Source organism: Zophobas morio, unplaced genomic scaffold (genome assembly GCF_036711695.1).
Source record: "Zophobas morio isolate AGI-343-1 ecotype UQ-CSIRO unplaced genomic scaffold, CSIRO_AGI_Zmor_V1 ptg000022l, whole genome shotgun sequence".
Lineage (NCBI taxonomy): Eukaryota > Metazoa > Arthropoda > Insecta > Coleoptera > Tenebrionidae > Zophobas > Zophobas morio.
The window spans coordinates 9,424,475-9,449,732 of record NW_026972127.1 but is presented as its reverse complement, the minus strand read 5'-3'; the positions used below and the strand labels follow the sequence as shown (position 1 = coordinate 9,449,732).

The 25,258-nt window shown below is 34.1% G+C and overlaps 3 protein-coding genes across 4 annotated transcripts; 2 read left to right on the top strand and 1 right to left on the bottom strand.

Moving 5' to 3' along the window:
- The first annotated feature begins 2,348 nt into the window (after positions 1–2,348).
- On the top strand, positions 2,349–10,180 carry LOC135133602 (zinc finger protein ZFP2-like). Its single transcript, XM_064062053.1, has 5 exons — positions 2,349–2,395; positions 2,465–2,813; positions 2,868–3,792; positions 9,430–9,633; positions 9,686–10,180. Exons 2-5 carry the CDS (start codon positions 2,703–2,705, stop codon positions 10,006–10,008), a joined length of 1,563 nt encoding a protein of 520 aa, XP_063918123.1. The 5' UTR covers positions 2,349–2,395; positions 2,465–2,702; the 3' UTR covers positions 10,009–10,180.
- Positions 10,181–10,199: 19 nt separating this feature from the next.
- Positions 10,200–11,908, bottom strand: LOC135133603 (transcription factor Adf-1-like). 2 transcript variants are annotated; one of them, XM_064062055.1, is made up of 7 exons: positions 11,712–11,908; positions 11,434–11,592; positions 11,225–11,381; positions 11,110–11,177; positions 10,911–11,060; positions 10,714–10,855; positions 10,200–10,661 (listed from the first exon to the last, which is right to left on the bottom strand). In XM_064062055.1, the coding sequence occupies exons 1-7, from the start codon at positions 11,776–11,778 to the stop codon at positions 10,247–10,249; spliced, it is 1,158 nt and encodes a 385-aa protein (XP_063918125.1). In that variant the 5' UTR covers positions 11,779–11,908; the 3' UTR covers positions 10,200–10,246. The 2 variants fall into 2 exon arrangements, with proteins under 2 accessions (XP_063918125.1, XP_063918124.1); XM_064062054.1 differs by having other exon boundaries at positions 10,200–10,664; positions 11,712–11,907.
- Positions 11,909–21,267: 9,359 nt separating this feature from the next.
- LOC135133620 (venom dipeptidyl peptidase 4) lies at positions 21,268–24,860 on the top strand. Its single transcript, XM_064062076.1, has 13 exons — positions 21,268–21,711; positions 21,834–21,975; positions 22,023–22,117; positions 22,166–22,240; positions 22,295–22,347; positions 22,400–22,590; positions 22,636–23,266; positions 23,315–23,531; positions 23,612–23,796; positions 23,848–24,042; positions 24,089–24,249; positions 24,300–24,505; positions 24,558–24,860. The coding sequence occupies exons 1-13, from the start codon at positions 21,697–21,699 to the stop codon at positions 24,693–24,695; spliced, it is 2,304 nt and encodes a 767-aa protein (XP_063918146.1). The 5' UTR covers positions 21,268–21,696; the 3' UTR covers positions 24,696–24,860.
- The last annotated feature ends 398 nt before the right edge of the window (positions 24,861–25,258 follow it).

Genomic DNA, 25,258 nt, shown 5'->3' with positions numbered 1-25,258 from the left:
ACTTTGCACTTCGGATGAAATTCTTTAAATCGTTATATCCCGAGATGTTATGTAAATATTACGGCAGAGCCATTTAAGTATATGTTTCGTAGGTACCAAGTTGATTTAAAAGACTTGGAGTACTGACGATTCTGTCGCTTATCAATGGCAGTTAAATGAATTAACGATTTTGACTGCTCGATATTTAGCAAAATTTGCCGACGTCCTAGCTCGGTTCTCCGTGAAAACGGCGTTTCAAGAAGCAACATGACGATGTCGTACTCGGGATTCATTTTTCACTCAGCTGTACCTATGAAAGAGACAATAACACAAAACACCAACACGTGGGTTTTTATTCACGTTCATGCTAATTACCCATGCACCCCGCAACCCTTCCGTTCTGTAAAGTAAATGGAAAAATGGTTTAATGAGTACGCCGAAATTGGCCGAGAAGCACCGAAGATATCGCCTCAGTTCCGAGCGAACTCTTGTATATGAGTATAGGAGCTGAGCCATGGAAATCCGTGTCTGTGATTGGGCTTCGCTGGTTCAAGTGAACCGACGTTCTGGCCGCTTCAGTTGAAGAACGAGGGGCATAAATCGTACGGTATTCAACGGAAAATGTTAGCAGGAAGTGTAAAAAATAAAAAATCATGTACAGATTTGTCATTTCAACATACTTTTGTAACTAAAAATGCATTGAAAGCTCTTTTTTAATTATAAATTAAGTCAATCTGTTCGTAAGATATATGCTGTGAGGCGCCGCCTCACTTGCCTCATCTGACGAGCCGCCACTGATTCATATTTCCTTGATATTTTACAGTTGAGAGAGTACGAAATGTAGGTTTTCCGTTTTCGAATGTCTGTCTCGAGAGAGATTAAAATGTCACAAATTGAAAAGCTCTTGAACCTAAATTTCCTATAATGAAAAACCTGCACAACAAAAAGGTAATAATTACCTAACGGTTTGTGAGGCGTAAAAATGTAAAGCTGGCGACATAATTTTGTTGTAAACAAACAATAGCAGAAAGAATTACAATAAATAATAAATATATATTAGGTACTCAAAAATGACAAGGAATTCTCGATACATAAAATTTAGATCATACGACCCACGTTTGTGTCAGTTTTATAGCAAACACACATTGAAATAATTTACGAAAAGATAATAACATAGTCCAAATAGTCAGTATATCAAAACCCATAGAGAACACAATTTTTCCCAACTTTCATTTTCTACATAAGTTAACTGTCAGATACGCATGCTGGATTTTTATCTTGCGGTTTTTCGACCATGAAGACATTTTATTCCAAGTATCCTACGTCTCTCGTAAATCTGGAACCTCTCTATAACGTTTGCTGTCGATTTTATTACAGAGATAATCTCCGAACTACCTAACTTATTATTTTGAAATATTAGGTGTTCTTTGAAGCTAGACTGGACCTTGTCTGTTCACCCACATAAAAAAAAGAACATTTGGTTTCAAAATCCTGCCAAATTTTACACTTCATGTAAGAGAATAATTATTTTAAAATTTTGTAAACACACTGAACATTTTTATTAAAATTTACTCATTCATTTCGTTCAAAAACTGATGACGTAATCGCAACAATGATTAAATATACATTAACTGAAAAATAATAAAATTTACTCGTTTAAAAAACTAGTGAAAATGTTTAGTGTAATTTGTAATTATTTTTTGTTTTCGCGCAAAACACGAAACATTATCTACCTACATATGTATTACACTCGACACCTGTAATTATTCTTACTTCTGAAAATAATTGAAAAATTATAAAACGGACAATAATAGAATTTTACGATGTTGTGGCAAGCCTGCATATTTAATTAGCCACACAGAACCACACTTTTGTTTCGATTAACACATTATTTTTTCAAATGTGGAAAACAGGGTAATAAAAAATAAAAGAGTCGGGACAATTAGCGTGTTGCTATAAATATTCCCATATTCTTTTATAAACACAGAAAAAATATGAAAGTTTCAATGTTGCTTCTGGCAGTTCGCTGTGCAGTTTGTTTTTATTTGTGAGAAACTTTACTGGAATTGTGCTATGTCACAATCTTGCGATCCTGAGGGACCACTAAGTGCAGAGTCTAAAGTTCTTGGAACAGTGAAGGTCACCAACTGACAGATTATTTTCAGGGAATTCAACCGTTGTTTATGAAGATTTGTATCGTAGATATGGTGAGTGGGAGTTCAGAATGTGGTTGAACGTTACGTCTTATTAGAATCGTAGTAAGAAGAATACTGCAGTAAAAATTCTTTCCTGTTTTTTTTCTCAAAATTCTGTACTTCAATTATCGTTTCGAATGACTTCCGCAGTGAAAGTATTTTAAAGCTTTAATTTTAATTTTGGTAATTACTATTTCACAGTTACATAGCTAGCAATAAAGGTAACTAAGACGAGAACATTTTAATGACGTTTGAAACATTAGTTTTTTAAATTTTCCGCACTTTTTTAGTTTAATTTTAAGACCGCCATCTGTGAAGCAGTTAGCCGAAGTTACGTAACGCAACGTCAAGATCCCTGATACTGTCACTGGATTTATTATTCTTAGTGAGTTTTGCTTTATCGTGTGGTCGTTAAGTTGGCAACGAATGATGTTTACAAGCATCAGTAAGGTTATAAGCAAACAACACAAACATTGTTAATTTTTTATACAATAATCATTGAAATACTTGTGACCCGATAATTAGATAATGGAATTAGATTTTACAAAAATATGTCGAGTATGTCTAAACGAAGGTATAATGATGTCAATATTCAAAGTAAATGTTTCAAAGAAGATGATGGCATGTGCCTCTGTTCAGGTAAACAATCGTCACTTCTCCCATAAACGAACCGATGTTACAAATTCAGTTTAGGTGTGGCAGAACGATGGACTCCCGTCACAGATATGTAACAAATGTTCAGCCAAGCTACACATTTCTTTCCAATTCAAAAAACAGTGTGAAAAATCGGATGCCAAGCTACGACAGTATGTATCAAGCATGACACAGGAAAATTTACAACAACAACAACCACAACAGCAACAGCCGCAACAACACGTCGAGCACCAGCAAATCCAGCAAGTACCTCAACCCCAGCCACAAATGAATAAACTAGATGAACTCGACATGAACCAGCCAATTACTCAAAACAGCTGTGTGTACATTGAGTGTGCACCGTTGCTGGAAATTCAGCAAGAGCAAAAATTTGACCCTGTATTTGTACCGGCGTCACAAGCGCAACAGCCGGCGTTGACGCAAATCAACTACAACGTGCAATCACAAAACCATTTACAATTGAATGGTTATAATTTACAGGGTGTAGGGCAGGTACAAGTTTACAATGGTACATACACGATGCCGCTGCAAACCATGCAACCCACGAATATTTTGCACAACCAAGTTATAGCGCCACCAATGCAGATTCAGCATCAACAACAGTTACCGCCACTGCAACCAATGATGCAGCAGCAGCCAATTCCGCAAATTACTGAAGATGAGAAAGAGAAGGCTAAGAAAAACGGGAAGATGAAGAGAGATGGTAAATTAAATGAGACAAATAAACAGTGCCCCACTTGTAATAAGATTTTTTCTACTTCAACAAAGTTGAGTAGGCATATGAAAACGCATTCAACTGATATGCCATATAAGTGTAAAGTGTGTAATAAGGCCTTTTCTCATAGTGGAAATTATAAGATTCATCTCAGGATGCATACAGATGAGAGACCATTTACATGTACAGTGTGTGGGAAAGGGTGTAGGCAGGCGCAGGACTTGGAGAAACACATGAGGACACATACAGGTATTTTTATTGCGTCATTAAATAGGTGTGTAAAGAGACCCTAATTGATACTGTGTCGGTAGTTGGTAGAATCTCGTGGCAGGGGCGTATTCCTAAAATTTCCGAGTTAAACCACAAGCATTAAAACGCGTGTTTTGCAACAAAAAAATATAGATCCGTATATTAAAAAAAAAAAAAAACAATATAATAAAACAAAATTTTGTGTCAATAATACCTATTTTACTATTACGTATATTTAATTTATCAAAAATTAAATGTCTGTTGCCTTATTTAACCGCCAGAAAATTTAAGAAAAACGTCGAAATGTTTTATTTATTTCCGTAAGGTGACCTTCCACCAATTTAAAACAAAATTATTCTACTAGACTTATTTCAATTTTCAGCATCCTTAATCATAATTAAGGATGCTGAAAATTGAGTAATTATTCTCAAGGTTCAATATTTTTATAATACAAGATTAAAATTTACTTTCATGACCCCTAGAGTATGAAAAACAGTCTCCCGTCTGTCGTCTGTGTCAATTTTATCAGACACATAATCTCTGAAACTGCTGAATCACTTGTGAAATGTTATGCAAATTTTAGGAATATTGCGTAGATACTAAAACGCTAACCAAAATTTGTCTGATTATGTTCTCCAACAACGTGTTGACATCATCTCAAAATTTTGCTTGTAAATGTTATTTAAATTACATAAAATAACATACTTGTATACTTGTGGTTTATGAATTCACCTTTATTTTTTAATCTAGACGTCCTTAGACGGCGTACTTTGTACATTATGACCTTCATATTTTATAACATCAAATTTATCATTTTTCGGAAGAACTGTTTTCTCGACGTTTCATGACCCTTTGACAACGAAAAAGTGGTTCCCCGTTTCCGTCTGTCTGTCGTCTATGTCGACTTTTATTCGACAGATAATCTTCGAAACTACTGAACCGATTGTCGTAAATTTTTATATGTATTTTAGGAGTATTGTGAAGATGATAAAAAATTAACCAAAATTTGCCTAATCATCCCTACCAATAATTTGACGATGTTCTCTCATTGTATTGGGCAGTTAGGGTTACTAAATTTTATGTAAATAATATACTCCTATGTTTGTGGTTTATGAATTCTCTGCGATTTTTATCACAATTAGAAGTTGAATAAAATTTTCCAAAACCATATTTTATAATTTTTCGAAAAAAAAAAACTGGATTTGTTCGATTGTATTTGCGGCGACAAAAATTTTGTCTAAATAATCTTGGACCAATTTTTTACTTGTGCGACGTATAAGCTAAGGAAGTATTGTAATAGTGTCCATCGGGCGAATTGATATTTTCATGTTTTCATCTACGAAATTACTGGAATGATTGTTGTTAAATTTTGTATTTACATTAGGAATATCATATATATAGTCAAACGCTAACGAAAATTTGTCAAATCATCCCCAGCAATAATTTGATGACGTCACCTCAATAGTTTCCGTAGTGGATGTTATTTAAAATTTATAAAATAACATATTCTTGCACTTGTGGTTTATGATTCCATCTTGATTTTTGAACTGAAAAATTTTGGTTAGATACCAACACTGACTGTAGTGGTTTCGGAGCATTTTATTTTTATTTTATTCTTCCCTTCTAGAAAGTTGTGACGTCATTAATAAATGTTATTAAATTATTCATCTCTAGAAGAAACGTCAAACTTAGTGTTACATTAATAATAATAATAATAATAATAGGACTTTATTAAATAATAATAGGCGAAGTCTAGCTATAGGCTATTCCACTTAACCTTACATTGTGCGTATTAAAACTTATGTACAGTTTTATTCAAAAAATATTGGGCAGTTGTCATTTACTAATGTCAAAACTTGTAAAATGTGCTTTATTTAGATAACCTAATTTACTGACAGCAGTGTCATATCTGTCGCATATTAATAATATCAAAGGCATCGTTTGACAAAATAGATTTTTGAAAAGTGTCAAAATGACAGTAAAGCTTGAATCACATGATTTGTAATAAATGATAGAATGACAGTGCCTAATATTTTTTGAATAAAATAGTACCGGGCAATTATTAATAATTGAAGCAACATTTTGTGTTGGCAATTCTGAATTATTGGCAGCTATGCTAATATGGCAGTTCACAGTTGTCAATTTTGACATGAGCACGCCTAATGTACGTGTTGATTGGTGGAGACGATGGCAGCTACTAATTGGGTGCCATCTAATATTGATGGCACCCAATTAGTAGCTGCTGATTGACAATCAGGTATCCATCATAATTTTAATGTTGCCAACGTGACAACATAACAAATATTAATCGTCATTTCGTATTTATCGCCTTAGGAAGTTTATGATATCTTCACAGAAAATATTAAATTTAGTTTACTATTTTATTTATTGGAATTTATTATACATGATGTGTCAAAAACAAATGCTTGGACCTATTCATCATATTAATTGTCTGGGGAAAGTTTTTCAATTTTGTTCTCATATTTTCACTTTTTTTCCTTATACATAACCATCTTTTCACAAGAAGAAACTTAAAACATTGTTAAAATGCAAGTAAATATGGATTTTGTAATTATGGGGCGGAGCCTAATTGCAAAATTGATATTTCCTTATACAAATTTTCCATTTTAAACATGTTTTAAGACTCGTGTTGTGAAAAGAAGTCCACACATATTAAAACTAAAAGGCAAAATGTAAGCCCCTCCCACCCGCCCTGTCTAAGTTGTGATGATTTTTTTAATCGCCATGTAGTAAGAGGGCGGAGCTTAACTGGAACATACTTATTTCTTGACAAGAAATCAAAAACATGTTTTTGTGTATCGTGTTGTTCAAAGACTACTTTGTATATTAAGAAAAAACTTCATTACTGTTTAGATCAGGGCAGGTATGGGTGGGGCTTAATCTTTGGCTTTAATTTTTTCTTAATATACATAATATTCTTTGAATAACACGATACTCGAACAATTGTCTTACAGGGTAGTTTCTTATACAGAAATATTAAGAATTTTGCATTTAAATTCTAAAAAAAAATCTCTGCGATTAAAAAAAATCATCACAATCGAGATAGGGCGGGTGGGCGGGGCTTATATTTTGCCTTTTTTTCTTAATACACATAGCCATCTTTTCATAACAATATGTTTAAAATGGTAAATTCTTGTAGACAAATATGGATCTTGTAATTAAGCCCCGCCCCTCGATCTGACAACGAATGAAAAATTTATCACAATTGAGAATTGAGATCGGGGTGGTTATGGGTGGGGCCTAATCTTTGACTTTATTTTTTTTTTATATACGTACTTGTTTTTAATTTCTCATAGAGAAATAAGGATTTTGCAGTTAAGCTCCGCCTTCTTGGCTCACGACGAATAATGAAAAAATCATCGCAATTGAGATAGGGCGGGTGGGCGAGACTACATTTTGCCTTTTTTTCTTAGTATGTGTAGACTTAATTTCGGCAACAAGAAACTTAAAACATGTCTAAAATGGTAAATTTTTGTAATAATCAACTTAAATCCTCCACTTTTCTTCTACAACCCCGTTAAATACGGCAAAAGTTGAACATCAAAGTTACTATCAACGGCAACTTGACAACGGGGTTTATAAGTAACAATTTTCAGCTCTAAAAGCAACGTTAGCGGTAACAGCAACTGCAACGGGAACTTCAACGTTAACAGCAAGTTTATAAATCCCACTTAATTCTCCTTCCATTCTTTCAATATTTGACATTTGAGTAAATTATTTATTCAAAATATTCTGTAGAAGAAAATTAATTGTCCTTTGTGAGTAAAATCTTTCTGCTTGACATATGCTATGATAGTAGCAATCTCAGACATATTTGATATTTTTGGAATTTGGGTCTATTACAGTGGGGTATAAAATTTATTTTAAAAATAATATTAGCAACATAATTTTTTAACAATATTTCATTCGTTTATGTTCTTTTTTTCGACCATATGGTACAGTTTCGGCCAGAAAGTCTGGAGCAGTATTTTTCAGTCATTTAAAAAAAAACACGATGTAGTCTATGCTTTATTGTCATAATGATTGACACTTTTAAAAATAAATTTTGACATCCGTCAGCATCCACATTCCAGTCTACGTCAAAATGACAAACATGGCAAATTTGAGGTTATAAGTACGTAAAGCGGGCTTTAGAGCTTATGTCATTGGAATGACAGAACTGCCCAAGATTTTGTGGCCGAAACTGTACTATCCCGCACAAAATATTTCAAACGACTTCATATTACATTGACATTAAATTGTAAATGTGGCTTTACGAACACCTAACCTTATTTTTTATTTGAAGGCTGTCAGGAGTGTCAGGTAAAAACAATGAAGTAACATTTTGCTGCTTTGTTAATTTCCCAGTGATTTTGCACAAATTACAAGAGTTCTTTTTATGAAATTGGATAAAAACATTGATACTTTGCAATCATGAACACACGAGTGAGGATCCTCTTCTTGGATTTACGCCCGCCGAGCGTTGCTTTCAAACTTAACGTGTGTCAGAATGACAATAAAGGGTGATTTACAATGATGGTTTTTAAAATGACAGAAGCTGATCGTTTGAAATTTTGTGTCCGGAATAGTACATCCTTTTTCCATATCTTATGATTGACAATTGCAATGGTAGTGCAGTTTTTGGCTCGTTGTTTGCCCTGATTTGACCTGAGCCAGAAACGGCACTACTTTTTGTCAATAGGTCGTTGACTTGTCCAACAATCTCTGTACTTTTTGTGACAATTTTGATGGCTAGGGTAAAAAATCAAGGTGGATTCATAAGATACAAGTATATGAGAATTTAAGTGGGGTTTACGAAAAAAATTGAGGAGACATCACTAAATTTGGTTGGTGGGGATGTGTGATTCTTAAAATTTGACAACAATCGGTCCGTAGTTTCGAAAATTGTGTGCTTGATAAAAACAGACTGACGGAAACGGGGACCTATTTTTCCGTACTCTTGGGGTCATAAAACGTCCAGAAAACTTGAAAGTAGCCAGTCGCCCGATAGATCGTTTTGCAATACTTCTTGGCTTATGCTCGGGAAGTAAAAAATATAATTTCATAATACCGCAAAATCATTCTCTAACATCATTATTTCTTGTAATGTTTGTTGAAATTTAAAAAAGAATTTACGTATCATATATGTAATAAGGAGTTGACACATTTTTTTATTTTAGTAATAATTTTTGTTCCTTTTTTGCGAATTGTAGTGCCAATTACTTCAATTTTGCCAACATAATAAACCATCAGACGACCTGACCATGAACTTCTGACATCTAAATTTATAATAGTGTGTTTTAAGAGTTTTAACATTTTCATCTGTAGATTTTGACAGTACAATTTATTTCAAAATAAAAAATCCATCATCTGTTTAAATTCAGTTTAAAAAAAATCCTAAATATATTATAAGTTTAAAAATGGAAACAAACTGAAACATAAAATTAATTCAGTGAACTGAAATGAATCATAACCTTAAATCTTTTCATAATTTGTGTTCAGTTCGTTTTTCTGATTCTGTTCCATCTCAAAGACCTTTTAGATAATAAATGTGACCCATAGATGAAAAATTTATTTTTCCTTTTTTTTTTACTTAGATACAACACAAATAAAACTCCATTTTTTGTTTATTTTTAGGTGAAAGACCCCACAAGTGCAACCTGTGCACGCGCGCATTTTCCACTAGTTCAAATTTAATAGCCCACATCCGTACCCACACCGGAGAACGTCCATACGTGTGTTGCGTCTGTCAAAAAGCGTTCTGCCAATCCAACGAACTGACAAAACACATGAGAACGCACACTGGAGAGAAGTCTCATATTTGTGATATTTGCCATAAAGGTAAAACTTCATTCTACAAAATAAATATAACCTAAATAAATCCGTTTTTCAGGTTTTAATGGATCAAGCACGTTGATCGTGCACAGAAGGTCACATACAGGCGAACGTCCATACGTATGCTCGGTGTGCGGCAAAGGTTTCGCGCAGTCTAGTTGTTTAGCGGTACACATGAAGCGGCACAACGGCGAAAAAAACTTTTCTTGTAATTCTTGTGATAAATCGTTCGTGACGAATGCAGACCTTAAGGAGCATTTGTTGACTCACACTGGGGAGAAACCATTTACTTGTAATATATGTGATAAAAAATACTCAAGGGCTAATGATCTCAATAGGCATACCAAAACTCATACTTTTAAAGGGATGGAGGAGAGCTAACCCTGGTAGTGATTAAGTTTACCCTTGTCAGTATTTGACTGAAAGTATTAGAATTGTATGGCCAAAAATTACGTTGTAGTATTTATGGTAGATTGATCAATGGAAAACAATGTAAAATGTACAATTACTGTTATTTATGATAATAAAACACGCGAAAATGATTCTATAAAAAGGGGATTAAAATGACGATCTTTTACAAACATTATATTTACACAACAAATCACGGTATAAACTGAAATTATTCACAGGTGTGCTCATAAAGAAGTCTATAAATTTCAGCTTTTAGTTTAATTTTTTTCCGAGGACACGGTAATTTTTTAAGTTCTGCTGCAATGCTTTGTCCAAATAGATCGTCTTCGTCTGGAATTATTCTACTTTGTGCGCTTTCGCTTTGTCCGTTGGTTGCGTTCTCTGAAATGCTGATTTCAGACAAATTATTTTCTTCATTGAATAGAGGAGCTGGCGACGAAGTTATATCACTGGAAACGTCAAAGAACTCCACGTCTTCAATCGGAACCTCTTTTTTGGTGGACGACATTTCACTTAAAAAACTAGAGGAGTCTAGTGCAAGTGAGGATGAGTTGGGAGACGTGATGACGTAGCATACACTCTGCTCTGCGGAAGAAGGGTTGGTGGGAACCATTCTTGTGTACCTTCTAGAAATATATATCTGTTAAAATATTTTTAAATATGAAAGGGTCAAACCTTCTGGCTTTCACATGCTGGTCTAAAAATGACAACTCATCGTATAGTTCCCATTTTTTGACAGATACACCGGATTTTTGTGTTCTTCTTTCTCTAGAATATCGCTCTCGAAGGGTCCTCCACCTCGCTAAACATTCTTTTACTAAAATCGTGAATAAATATTTTAAATTGTTGTATATGTATATTTTTGAACATACCAGGTACTCCAAAAGTGTTTGCTATTTCTAACCAAGCATCTATTTTCTGTTTGCCAAAAGACCCTCCTGAATACTTATGGTGGTACAAAAGTGGCGTGCTTTTAATGCGCATGATAAATTGTTTTAAATCATCAAATGATGGAGACAGTTCTACAATACTTTACTTAAAACAAAAAAAAAAAAAGGTAATTAAACAAACCTTTCTCTTTAATAGAGTCCTCGTCACTATTTAGTTGGTCAGATATGGTTGAAGTTACTCCCACTAGTCTAAAACAAACTATTACAACCCAAATTTTTTAAAAATTAATTCTAACCTCGTTCGTCTTCCAACAATATAAGGTTCAAGAAATTTCATATCATCATAGTACGGACAAACAACGCTTTTGTTGACGGGTCCATTTCCCTCAGTTTTATTTTTATGTTTACTAAATAAATCCCTCATACCCTTCCATCGTTGCTGCACTTCACCGACTGAAAATTTACCCTAAGCGTTAACCTCCAAGACATGTGTATACTTACTTACCTGAAACACCAAACACCGAAGCTATTGCTTCCCATGCTTCGTTCTTCTTCTGTATATTTTTAAAGTCTGGAAGGGTTTTATTGTACAAAAATTGACAATTTCGAACTAACGCAATTAGTTCGAGTTCATTGCCAAAAAGTCCTTTGGTTCCTTCAATATCTGCAATCAATCAATGACGCATTATGTTAGAAACCAATAACAACTTCTGCATGTCCGAAAAAATTTAAATATCGTCTTAAGCTTTTAACAAAAATTGAGGTTACTTCCAAATTACTTACTTAATTCTTTGCTTAAACGCTGTATGTATTCAGACACGGTTAGTTTTATGGTTGATTGGTCGCTCATTTTATCATCAGAGTTGTCTTTTTAGTGTAAACCTGCAATTATTAAGTTCTTGTTTAATAATTTTTTTCATCGTTACTACTTGTTTCTGGTGGTTGGTTACTTAAAGCTTGTTACACGATAACGGGACGTAGCACGTAAGGCGTATGCGTAGAGGTATCAAAATTGTAGCCGAATGACCGGGCACGTTTTGTTGCTAACCTCACTTGTTTCCGATTTGAGTTAGAATCTTATGAGTGATACACTGTTATTGTATAAGGAGCTTTATATTATTACTTACTTGATAGCTTATGTTGTAAATGTTACACTTTATGTATTATGTGTTATGGACAGCTAGTGTATAATGGGCTTAACTTGTTTTGACGTTTGAATAACCAATATGTCAACAATCAACAATGTAGAAGGAAACTTGATAACTTACGAAAACGAGTGCTTATGTGGCGTCCTCTACGTTACAAAGCTGTTATCCTTTACAGAAATCTATAACTGGAAATATTGGACTTGAAAAATGTCCGATTTTTGTTTTATTTTTTTGAGAATTCCTGTTCCTGAATTATTACTTTACTTTTTTTTTTTTAGATAAATGAAGGACATTGTGCAAGCTGAGTCAAAGTCATGGTGTTAATAACCAAATTATCACTATTTTTTATTTGTCCTGATGTAGAGTGGAAATATTATGAGAAGAACGAACTGAGTTATGATAATATTATATTTAAGTTGTGACCAGTGGAGTTTAAACACAGGAATCACAAAAAAGTATAACGAATGTTGCTGACTTGCTGACGCTACGACCAATACAGTTTTGTTGGCGTGTTCTTCTCAAAGTATTTCCATTCTAATAAAATGAGTAATGTACTTAATGTATACAGATACGTTTTCTGGTTAATCAGATACCTACACATTAAAATCCCATTTAGTGTGACATCTGAATGAATACCTATTTCGTATTACCTACCTATTTTGTGTTTGTGATTTTGTGCATGAAAGATAATTCCTTTTCTGACTACTTGTCGTGCCGTTGACCACCGGAACTAATATTTGCCACATTTCTTCCATAAGATATACATACATGACATCGATTTTTATCTTTCATTGTTGTTTGTTCTTGGTGCAGACCCCATTTTTTTATCATTCACAAAATGAGGAAGTAATCAGCATGCTCCGGTTTTATCTAAATGTTGTTTATTTTCGTAATTGTTTTAAAACGATTTTGTAGGTTTTTTGGTTGAGACTTTGGACACAATATTAGTTTTTAATGTTGAAGTTTCATAACCATTGTGTTACGGAATAAACTGTTAAATAAATACAGCGAGATCCAAAGAACTATTTTTTTAATGGTTTAAATTGTTAGAATTATTTTTTGAAATAGATGTTTTGTCGTTAATTCAAAGTAATTGTTAATTAATTGCAAGTAGCAACACCAATTTTTTACCTTTATTTTCTGTACGTTGAATTAAAAATAGTTGGAGTCAAAGATGTATAATACCGGGTGACCCATTAATGATTGAATCAAATTTTTGGGTTGGCAATTCTGAATTACTGGCAGCATGACGTCCACAGTGTTTAATTTTGACACCAGTTTTAAACCAGTGAGAAGATAATATTTTTCTCAAAGTGAAGATGAAATGTGTATATGTTAACTTATGATTTTTTGAATGACATCTGAAATTTTATACGGGCTTAACACAAAGTTGTAAAATGTGTAATTTTTTTATCCCAGATAATCTGTCAAGATTCCCTCAGATTTTCTCAAAATTTTTCAGATCCTGTCAAATTTTTCCAAATCGTTTTTGATCCTTTCAGATACCTGTAGACTGTTTCAGTTTTCTTAGATATTCTTCTAGATTCTCACAAGTTCCCTTAGATGCCTTCAAATGCTTTCCGAATTTCCTAATTTCTCTCATATTCCCTCAGATTCTTTCAGATTGTCTCAAATTCTTTTAAATTTTTTCCGAATATCCCAGTTTTTCTCAAATTCTCTCAGATTCCCTCAAATTCCCCCAGATTCTTTCAGATGTTTTCAGATTCTTTCGATTTTGTGGGATTATTTGCGATATTTTACGATCCTTCAGGATTGTTTCAGATTCTTTCCAATTTTTTCAGATTCTTATTTCAAAGACACCGTCAGGAATTCTTAAAATTCTTTCAAATTTTTCAGTTCTATTCAGATCGTTTCACATTCTTACAGATACTTTCAGATCCCTGCAGATTCTTGAAAATTCTTCTAAATTCTTCCAGTTTTTTCTTAGATTCTCTAAAATTTTTCTAAATTCTTCGAAATTCCTCAAAATTCACTAGGATTCTCACAAGTTCCCTCAGATTCTTTCAGATTCCTTCAGATTCTTTTCGAATCTTCCAATTTCTTTCAGATTCTCGCAGATTCACCCAGATTCCCTCAGATTCTCTCGATTTTCTCGCATTCTCTTATATTCTTTCAGAGTTTTTCAGATTTTTTCCGATTCTCTCAAATAAATCTCAAGAATTTTTCACCATTCTCACATCGCTTCAGATTCCGGCAAACTCCTTAAGATTTTTCCAGATTCCTTCAAATTCGTTACAGATTTTTTCAAATTCTTTCATTTTCTTTAGGAGTCTTCCTTTTGAATTGAAATCCTAAAGATTCTTTAAAATTTTTCAGTTCTGCTCAGATTGTTTGAGATCCTTACAAATCCTTTCATAAGATCCCTCAGACTCTTCCAAATTTTTCCACATTTTTCTAAAAAAAATTAAATTTTAGAAACGTTAAGAACGTCAAAAATGTGTAATTTTTTTTATGCCAGAAGATATATCAAGATTTCCTTAGATTTCCTCAAAAATTTTCAGATCCTTACAAATCGTTTCGGATCCTGTCAAATTTTTCTATATCGCTTTAGATCCTTTCAGATCCGTGCAAACTGTTCCAGATTCTTCCAGTATTTTTAGATTTTTTTTAGATTTTCACAAGATCCCTCAGATTTCTTCAAATTTTTTCCGAAGCTCTCAGATTCTTTCCGAATCTCTCGATTTCTTTCATATTCCCTCAGATTTTTTCAGATTTTTTTAGATTCCTTTAGATTCTTTCCGTATATCTCAATTTCTCTCAAATTCTCTCAGATTCCCTCGAATTCCTTAAGATTTTTTCGATTTTTTTTTATTCTTTCGGATTATTCCGATTTATTTTCGATGCTTCCGGATTGTTTAAGATTGTTTCCAATCAATTTTTTCAGATTCTTTCAAAGACACCGTCAGGAATCCTTAAGATTCTATAAAATTTTTCAGTTCTATTCAGATCGTTTTAGATTCTTGCAGCCCCTTTCAGATCCCTGCAAATTCTTCAAAATTCTTTCAAATTCTTCCTTATTTTTTTAGATTCTCTAAAATTTTTCTAAACTGTTCGAAATTCCTCAAAATTCGCAAGGATTCTCACAAGTTCCCTCAAATTCTTTCAGATTCCTTCAGATTATTTTCGAATCTTCCAGTTTCACTCAGATTCTCGCAAATTCTCCCAGATTCCCTCAGATTCTCTCCATTTGCTCGCATTCTCTTATATTCTCTCAGAGTCTTTTAGATTCTTTCAGATTCTCTCAAATTCCTCCAGATTGTTTCAAATTCTGTCATTTTATTTATTACTCTTCCTTTTGAATCGAAAGCCTGAGGATTCTTTAAAATTTTTCGATTCTGTTCAGATTGTTTTAGATCCTTACAAATCCTTTCAGATCCCTACAGACCCTTCCAAATTCTTCCAGATTCTTCGAGATTTTTCGGAAAAAATAAAATTTTAGACACATTCAGCACGTCAAAAATGTGTAATTTTTCTATGCCAGATAATATATCAAGATTTTCTCAGATTTCTTCAAAAATTTTCAGTTCCTTACAAATCTGTCAAATTTTTCCAGATCGCTTTAGATCATTTCAGAGTCCTGCAGACTTTTCCAGATTCTTTGAGTTTTTTTAGATTCTACTAGATTTTTATAAGTTCTCTTAGATTCCTTCAATTTTTTTCCGAATCTCTCGATTTCTTTCATATTCCCTCAGATTCTTTCAGATTCTCTCGATTTCTTTCATATTTCCTCAGATTCTTTCAGATTCTCTCAAATTCCTTTAGATTCTTTCTGAATATCCCAATTTCTCTCAAATTCTCTCAGATTCCCTCAAATTCCTTCACATTCTTTCGATTTTTTTCTTCTTTCGGATTATTCTCATTCCAGATGCTTTTCGATGCTTCCGGATTGTTTTAGGTTCTTTCCAATTTTTTTCAGATTCTTTCAAAGACACCGTCAGGAATCCTCAAGATTCTTTCAAATTTTTCATTTCTATTCAGATCGTTTCAGATTCTTACAGGTCCTTTCAATCACTGCAGATTTTTCCAAATTCTTCCAGTTTTTGCTTAGATTCCCTTAGATTTTTCTAAATTCTTCGAAATTCCTCAAAATTCCCTCAGACTCTCACAAGTTTCCTCAAATTTCTTCAGATTCTTTTCGAATCTTCCAATTTCTCTCAGATTCTCGCAGTTTGTCTCATATTCCCTCAGATTCCTTCAGATTCTCTTGGATTCCTTCAGATTCTTTAAAATTTTTCAGTTCTGTTCAGATTGTTTGAGATCCTTACAAATCCTTTCAGATCGCTGTAAATTCTTCCAAATTCTTCCAGATTCTTCCAGATTTTTCGGAAAAAATGAAATTTTAGAAACATTAAGCACGTTCAAAATATGTAATTTTTCTATGCCAGAAAATATATCAAGATTTCCTCAAATTTCTTCAAAATTTTTCAGATTCTGTCAAATTTTTCCAGATCGCTTTAGATCCTTTCAGATCTCTGCAGACTGTTTAGATTCTTCCAGTTTTTTTTAGATTCTTCTAGATTTTCACAAGTTCCCTCAGATTCCTTCAAATTCTTTTCGAATATCTCAGATTGTTTCCGAATCTATCGATTTATTTCATATTCCCTCAGATTCTTTCAGATTCTCTCAAATTCCTTTAGATTCTTTCCGAATATCCCAATTTCTCTCAAATTCTCTCAGATTCCCTCAAATTGGTTCAGATACTTTCAGATGTTTTCAGATTCATTAGATTTTTTTTAGTCTTTCGGATTATTCCGGATGCTTTTCGATGCTTTCGATTGTTTCAGGTTCTTTCCAATTTTTTTAGATTCTTTCAAAGACACCGCCGGGAATCCTTAAGGTTGTTTCAAATTTTTCATTTCTATTCAGATTGTTTCAGATTCTTACAGATCTCTGCAGATTCTTCAAAATTCTTCCAAATTCATCTCGTTTTTTCTTAGAATTTCTTAGATTTCTAAAAATTCCTTAAAAATCGCTCAGATTCTTTCAGATTCTTTTGGAATCTTCCAATTTCTCACAGATTCTGCCAGATTCTCTCGGATTCCCCCAGATTCCTTCAGATTCTCTTAGATTCCCTCATATTCTCTCCATTTCCTCACACTCTCTTATATGCTCTCAAAGTCTTTCAGATTCTTTCAGATTTTTTTCGATTGTTTCAAATTCTCAAGAATTTTTCACCTTTCATCACATTGCTTCAGATTCCTACAAACTCGTTCAGATTTTTCCAGATTCCCGCAAATTGCTCCAGGTTCTTTCAAATTCTTTAATTTTTTACGACTTTTTCTTTCGAATTGAAATCCTGAAGATTCTTTAAAATTTTTCAGTCCTGTTCAGATTGTTTGAGATCCTTACAAATCCTTTCAGGTCCCTGCAGACTCTTCCAAATTCTTCCAGGTTTTTCCAGATTTTTCTAAATTTCTTTAGATCTCTAGATTCTTCGAGATTTTCTTAGATTCTTACAAACTCCCTCAAATTCTTCCAAATTCTTTCGGAGTCTCTCAGATTCTCTCACATTCCCTTAAATTCTCACAAATCATCCAGCGACGATTATTTCATGTTTTTTCGACGTTTCATGATCCCTAAGATATGAAAAAAGGGGTCTCTTGTTTCCGCCTGTCTGTCGTCTGTCTCAATATTTATTAGACAGACAATCTCTGAAACTAATGAACCGATTTTTTTTCAAATCTATTGAGAATTTGTTATAGAAAGTTCGTGAATTCTGAGGACCTTACTTTTAATTTAGAATTGCTTATGCACTCAAGAAAATTAATGAACGTAGAAACTTATTTTATTGATCAAATCAAGTGCGGTTTATCGTATTTTCCCGAAAATTTGAGGATGCAGAATTGTTATTATCAGTAGTAAACTGCACCTGCACCGGGAGAGCATCTAACAATGAAGCTGGAGCTTTGGTTAATAAAATATTTAATACACTATATCTGCTCGGACGGATTACGTATATGAGAGATAGGTAACAAATAATTTACAACTGCGCACGTTTTATTGGTATGCCCGTCAGGATTAGAGGAGGGAGAGGACCACAAAAAAATCCTGAAACACTAGTCACCATCATAAAAAAGCCGAGCAGAACTTCCCTCGCACCTGAAGTACCGTCCAACAAATCCCGTTTTTTTTTTAATTTTAAAAGGCTTAACTTAAACTTTAAAGTAGTCAATTGCCCTATGAGTTACAATACTTCCTTAGCTTACGCTCGCCATTAAACTCACCCGTAAAAAGTTCTGATGGATCCACCAAGTCCGAAGTGACGGGAAAACTCATCACTAAAACATCCTTATAGACCGAAGTAAACTAGAAGTCACCCCTAAAGAAAAATGCGACAATTTGCGTCAAATGACCGAAAACTCACCCCCTAACTCGAGCTGAAAAGCCGGAAAACTCACCCCTCAAAACGTTTTGATGGACGCAGTCAGACAGAAAACGCACCTCCAAAATGTTCTGAAGTTCCCTGAAATGTTTACGATTTTGCATGTTAATTCCCTACAAGAATGGCCTAGAACCCCCATCATATAACTACTAAAGTAAGAACCAAATATTCATAAAATTATCGTCAAAACAAAGCTTGCTCGAAAACTCTAAAAAATTAAGTAGTTTTGTCAAATTCCCAAAGCGGTGGATAAGTGTTACAATGGGAGGAATGCGAAATTGCAAGTTTCCTTGTTCTTTCGAGTATTGTCTATCTATCGTTCATCTGTTGGTAATTTATTAAATATCTAATCAATTATACTTTGAAATTATTGTAAGTGGTTTTCAAGATTATTGTGAAGATAACTAAAACACTAGTAAAAATTTATCTAAGATTGTGATCTTAAAAAAATATTAACAGCGACATTTCAAAATAAGTAAAGCACTCTTAAAGTATACAATCTAGGATCCTTGCTTTAATAATCCACCTTTGTTTTTAACTGTGTAGTGTGTATCGAGTGGGTTTTTTTTGAAAAAATTGTATTTAATACAACAAATTTATTTAGTCACACCATTACTTAAGAATATGTTTCATATGATAATTCTTCGTATAAAAATAAGGATTTTGCATTTAAGCTCCGCCCTCTGCTTACTAAAAAAATCATCAAAATTTAGATAGGGTGGATGGGCGGGGCTTATATTTTGCCTTTGTTCTTAAGATACCTACGAAAATTATTACTAAATAAATCTTATGAAAAATGATCCGGCTCGAAGGACCAATGTTTCGGCTCGAAGACCAATGTTTCGGCTCGAAGACCAATGTTCCGGCTTGAAGTGCCAATGTTTCGTACAATCCGAATCTTAGTACCAACGTTTTTTGTAATCCGGTTGATACGACCATGTATGGTCTTCCGAATTGTACCTTGATGTTGCTCGAAGGACCTTTGTTTGTTATAATTGAAATAATGGACAGCGTTCGGTTTTGATGTTTAATGTAGGACGGTTACAGAAGTACTAAAATTACAGAGCTATTTACAGAAACAGGTAAAGATACCCAAAAGGGTCAGTGGCCGCTTCCGGAAATGCAACAAAAAATATTCTTTAACATTCACACGGTATTTGTTCCGCTTCAGGGAAGAGAAAGGCTCTGTTTTCAAAGTCATATGATTATAGACTAAGTATTTGTACTAAAAACACAGGGTGTTATTAGAAAATCGATGACATATTTTTAAGAATACAATTTTCCTATTCGTTGTAGATTAATATTCTCAAAGATGATATTATTCATTTACACTTTAAAATGTACACTGTTGAAATCCTAAATGATATTAACAATTTGCATTCATATTACATCAACAGTGAAAAATTCTAACAAATGAATATTTTTCAATGCAATTAAAACAATGTTGTCTTTAATTAGCGTGAATATTTTTTCTCAAGGATGCAACTTTTTTCAAAAAATTAATGAACAATTGTATGAGTGTCATTATGCAGGCGTTGTTTTGCGCGATTAATTGCAGTAAAATTAATTAATTTGAGTATAAATAACAACAATTTTCTAAATCATTTTTGTATTATAATTATACCATAATTCAGCTGCATTGATTTAGAATCGATTCCGGATTTTACATTCTCTACACATACAATAAACTGTGCTGTTTTTTTTACTATTATTATAATTATTATTATTAATTTAATATGGTTTTTCCTTTAAAAAATCTACTCCTTGTAGACGCCGCCTTTAAGCGATATTTGCGGTTACAAAAAACAAGTAAACACCGCAAAAAGCCAGTTAATATGCATAACATTAAATATTTATATCATTTATCGGTTTTTGACTTTCCGTCAACCACATCCAACCTCCAAACCATCGGTAATTAATTCTCCAACCGAAGACAGCATCTGATACTCTCCAAACGCTTACGTTGTAGGACTAAGAAAAATTACTGTCGCCCTTTTGAGACCCTCGAAGTATCGGCACTAATCCCGTTAGTATCAAATTGCGAAACCGATCTCTCGAGATAGAAAACATTTATTACAACCACCAAGTGTCCCACAACTGCCATCGTTATGTTGTCTAATTTTACGCTTAAAGTTATTTTCATACGCAAATTCCCAGCATACTTTGCACTTCTGTCTGTGCTTGGGTAAGTATTCGACATGACCTTCTCATTAATTTAGAGAACAGGTGTCTGCTCTCAACGCGTGCACAGACGTAAGATAAATGAATAAAGAGTATGATGAATTCCCACATACAATGAATCGAAAAAATCCGATTTAGATTGTAAATGAAATTAATAATAGTTTTTTTTTTGGGAAAGGGCAAAGTTCACATTCGAACCACGTCTCGTTAAGGTTACTAACATATTTGTCAATAGATGCTTTAGTAAAAACCATCAAAATAATGTGGGTTACGTCAGGATTACCTCAGAATTAAACGCTGTTTACTTAATTTATTTGCATAGATTGTTGGTGATGATGAATCTGGGATTTTTAACTTTTGTACGAAGTGAATCACAATAATTTGAAAAATAAAATGTAGATGCAAATATTGTATATTAAATATTGAAGATATTTATGCCATTCGTGGAAAAGATATGCATTTTTATGGTGAAGACGTATTACCAGAAATGCTCAATTTGTACACATCATCGACATTTATATCACAAGAACTTATCGGAATTAACACAAATTACCGCAGTCACTGATTAAAACGTAGTATTTGTGTCAATCTACAATCACTTTGTTGTAAAAATGACTTTATTGGAACAGTTCTCTATGTCAATGTCTTGACTAAGAACCATGCAGTGTTTGTGTAAACGATCTAAAAGACTCCAGTGTTTGTCCCCAATTTAAAAATTATTGTTAAATGTTTAGTGAAAGTTTTAGCATTTCATTCATACGGTTTGTTTAGCTAACTTGTGTGCGTTACGAGTGTGTAAAAAGTTAATAAACTTGACAAAAATAAAAAACAATAAAATCGCATCTGACAAGGCCACGATTTTTTGGGGCAACTGTCATCAATTAGCACCTTAGTTATCAATTTTTAATTGTTCCGCCAGCTTAAATGAGATTAAATATTATTGTAGTTAAATTTGTTAACGTGCAGCGATAAGATAAGTAATAACATATTCTGAAGGTGTAAGTTTAAAATATTGTTCACGCTAATTCATTCCGCGATGGGTCTTTGTAAGGTGAGTACCATTGTATCTGAAGTAGTACTGTGGAACCACCACAAAACATGTTTTGCTTTGTGAGTAGTCACCGCGGTTTTGCTTCAATGTTGTGTGGTTTGTTACTAATTTATGACTTACAGGCTGTGTTGGTTTATTGTTTTCTGTTTCTGACGACAGAAGGAAAATCGTTGGCAAAAAATGACCAAGGAGAACCTTTTGAGTTGAATGAATATTTATTAGGGACGTTCTCAACAAGAAGCTTTAACGGATCGTGGCTCACTGGTTAATTTTCAAAAATTAAACGTAAGTGTCTATAACTTTTCTTGTAGGAGACTCCTTCCTGTACCGAGATTTAGCAGGTGATATTTCTCTTTTTAACGCGAGCGATAGAAGCTCCGACAAATTTCTTCTCAGAGATGTTTTGGTAAGTACTACCTGTAGTTCAACATCGATATAAGTACCATTTTATTAGTCAGACTATCCAGGTGCTTCGACTGGTGTATCAGCAGATCGACTTTATATCCTGATTAGATATAACGTTCAAGCTGTAAGTATTTATTGGACACTATTATTTAAATAATCGTAATCGATAACCTAATAGGTATTTCGACACTCGACAACTGCTCTTTACGCCATCTACGACATCGAAAACAAGTAATTTAGCTTCAAGTCAATTTTTTCGGTAGTATTTTGTAACTGATTTCAGTGAGTATTACGATGTAGCCGGCAAAAACCAATCCCAGTATGCCCAGTGGGCACCTCAAGGCCATGGGCTTGTCTACGTCTATTTAAACAATTTATATTACCTGGAGGACCCAGCGGGTGAACCCAGAGCCTTAACTATTGACGGAAAGCCCGGAGTCTTATATAACGGTGTCCCGGATTGGGTTTACGAGGGTAAATTCGTACTTTCGTACTTCACAAAATAACCAAGATTTTTAGAGGAGGTTCTGGGGACGGGTTCGGCACTTTGGTTTTCGCCAAATGGTCAACAACTGGCGTTCGCTTCGTTTGATGACACCAACGTCGAAGAGTTTACGTATTTCATTTATGGTACTCCTGGAGACATGAACGATCAGTACCCTAAAAACGTGACTATAAGATATCCGAAAGTGGGTACTACCAATCCTGTTGTGAAAATATACGTCGCTAGTTTAGAAACTGGTGAAGAAGTGCAGGTACCGAATGAAATAAAAGCGATTCCTGAAAAATGGACACAAGATCTGGATTATGTTCTGTATGATATCGTGTGGATTACTGACGAGGAGATGGCAATTCTTTATTCAAATCGGGTTCAAAATCAAGCTGAACTTCTCAGGTGTAACAAACACGCCGAATGTAACGCAGAGCCGGAAGCTACGTACCAGGAGGAAAATGGTTGGTTGGAACCACATCTCCCTAAGTACAATAAGGACGGTACTCAAAAGATTGAAATTTTGGCACAAGCTCAAGGAAACGATAAATTTGATCATATAGTGTTTACGGAGATAGAAACAAATAATGTTACAAGATTGACAGAAGGACCGTTTTATGTTTTAAGTATATATGGCTGGGACGAAGAGAATAATCTCATGTTGGTAATGTAAAAAGTAGTACTTTAATAGTGATATATGAATTTTAGTTACTTCCTTCGGAGTGGTGATAATGCACCATACCAGCGTTATGTTTACGTAATTCATATTGACTCTCAAGAATCCAAATGTTTGACTTGTGACATGACTACTTCAAGAGGACCTTGTACCTATGCTTCAGCTTCTTTCAGTAAAGATCTTAGCTACGTTACTAAAATTTGCCAAGGACCTGGACCCTATCTTGTTGAGATTCAAAGCACACAAGATGTAAGTTCTTTTTCAATTGCATTTTCTATTATGAAAGGTCTTATTCTGCATTTTTATTCAATTTTGGCTTTTCAACGAAGGACACTGACATTTTGACGTGGGAAAACAACCAGCGTTTGGTTGACTTGCTTGCCCCAAAGGCAATACCTGTCATCAAAGATTTAAGAGTGCCTGTCGGTGACGGTTTCGAAGCCAACGTTCGCTTGCTTCTCCCTCCAGGGCTCGACGAGAACGACTCCAAAAAATATCCTGCAGTAGTTAACGTGTAATAACGGGTATAAAACTAAAAAAAACAACTATTAAGTTAACGTTTTAGCTATGGAGGACCCAATTACAACCAAATCAACGACGCGTATTCCTCTGGTTTCCAGAACTACATAGTGACAAATCGAGAGTACATCTACGTGTACATCGACGGCAGAGGAAGTGGAATCGATGGGCAAAATAAAACCTTCCAAGTGTACAGGAAGTTGGCAACAGCTGAAATCCAAGATCAGATCCTAGCTATGAAGTAAATCTCCACCTTTGTCTGATTTTAATAACGCGCGTAATTTCAGATGGCTACAAGAAAACTTGCCCTACATCGATGCTAATAACACCGGAATCTGGGGCTGGAGTTATGGCGGTTTTGCCACCGCTTGGGTTCTAGTCCAGGACACAGAAAACGTTTTTAAATTTGGTTTATCGGTGGCCCCGGTAACCAGCTTTATTTATTACGGTAAGAACAGGCGTCTATTTTGGCGTAAAAAGAAATATAATTCTTTTCAGATTCCATTTATACCGAACGGTATATGGGACTGCCGGACGAAAATTCGGGCGGCTATAATAACACGGACGTCACGCGGAACGTGGAGGCGATGCGGGGTAAATTGTTTTTCTTAATTCATGGTAATGCCGACGATAACGTCCACTACCAGCAGTCCATGCTGTTATCGAAAGCTTTGGAGGAAGCGGATATACAGTTCCAGCAACAAGTGCGTAAATTTTTCATCGGCCGTTATGCCATTGCATTTTAATAAATTCCAGAGCTATCCAGACGAGAATCATAGTTTAGGCGGCGTGTACCCCCATTTGTACCACACTATTGATCGGTTCTGGGCCAGAAGTTTCGGCTTGCCTGACCCTCCGGCTACGCGGATTGTTATGCCGAAGGTGGAAGATTAGTGGATTTGCATTTAATAAAAGAAAGTAAAAAAAGCGTGTTATTTATTGGATTGGAGTTGCAGTTCTGCACCGAACCATATCTCATCAAGAGCTTGTAAAGTTTTGTCATTTATAGTCCAAATTTTGTCCTAACTTGGCTTTAATTAAACAAAGATAATTGTTAAAGTATTACTTTTCAAAGCATAGGTACATTTCGCGTAATAAATTTTGTTTAATGCTGAGTCATTTGTAATCAAAGGGCTTCTGTTAGAGCTTTGTTTGCGAGCTAAAGTCTGCATTACTTTATCAAAAGTGACAACAATTTTTGCTCTTTATAAATTTAAAAAATCATCCGGTACTTTAATAATAAAAAAATACAGTATTTTTCCTTTTCGTCAGTTTTAAAAAATATTTGAGTAATTTGTTTCATCTAAAATTTATCAATTTTGTACTGTATTTGACAAGGTTTCGTGTTTTACTGATTTGGTTTACTGTGTGAGCAGGTCTGAACAAACTTCGATTTATTTCTTAGCTCACAACCTTAAGGGGACTCGCTAGACGAGGTATAACATTTTTTTGATTTT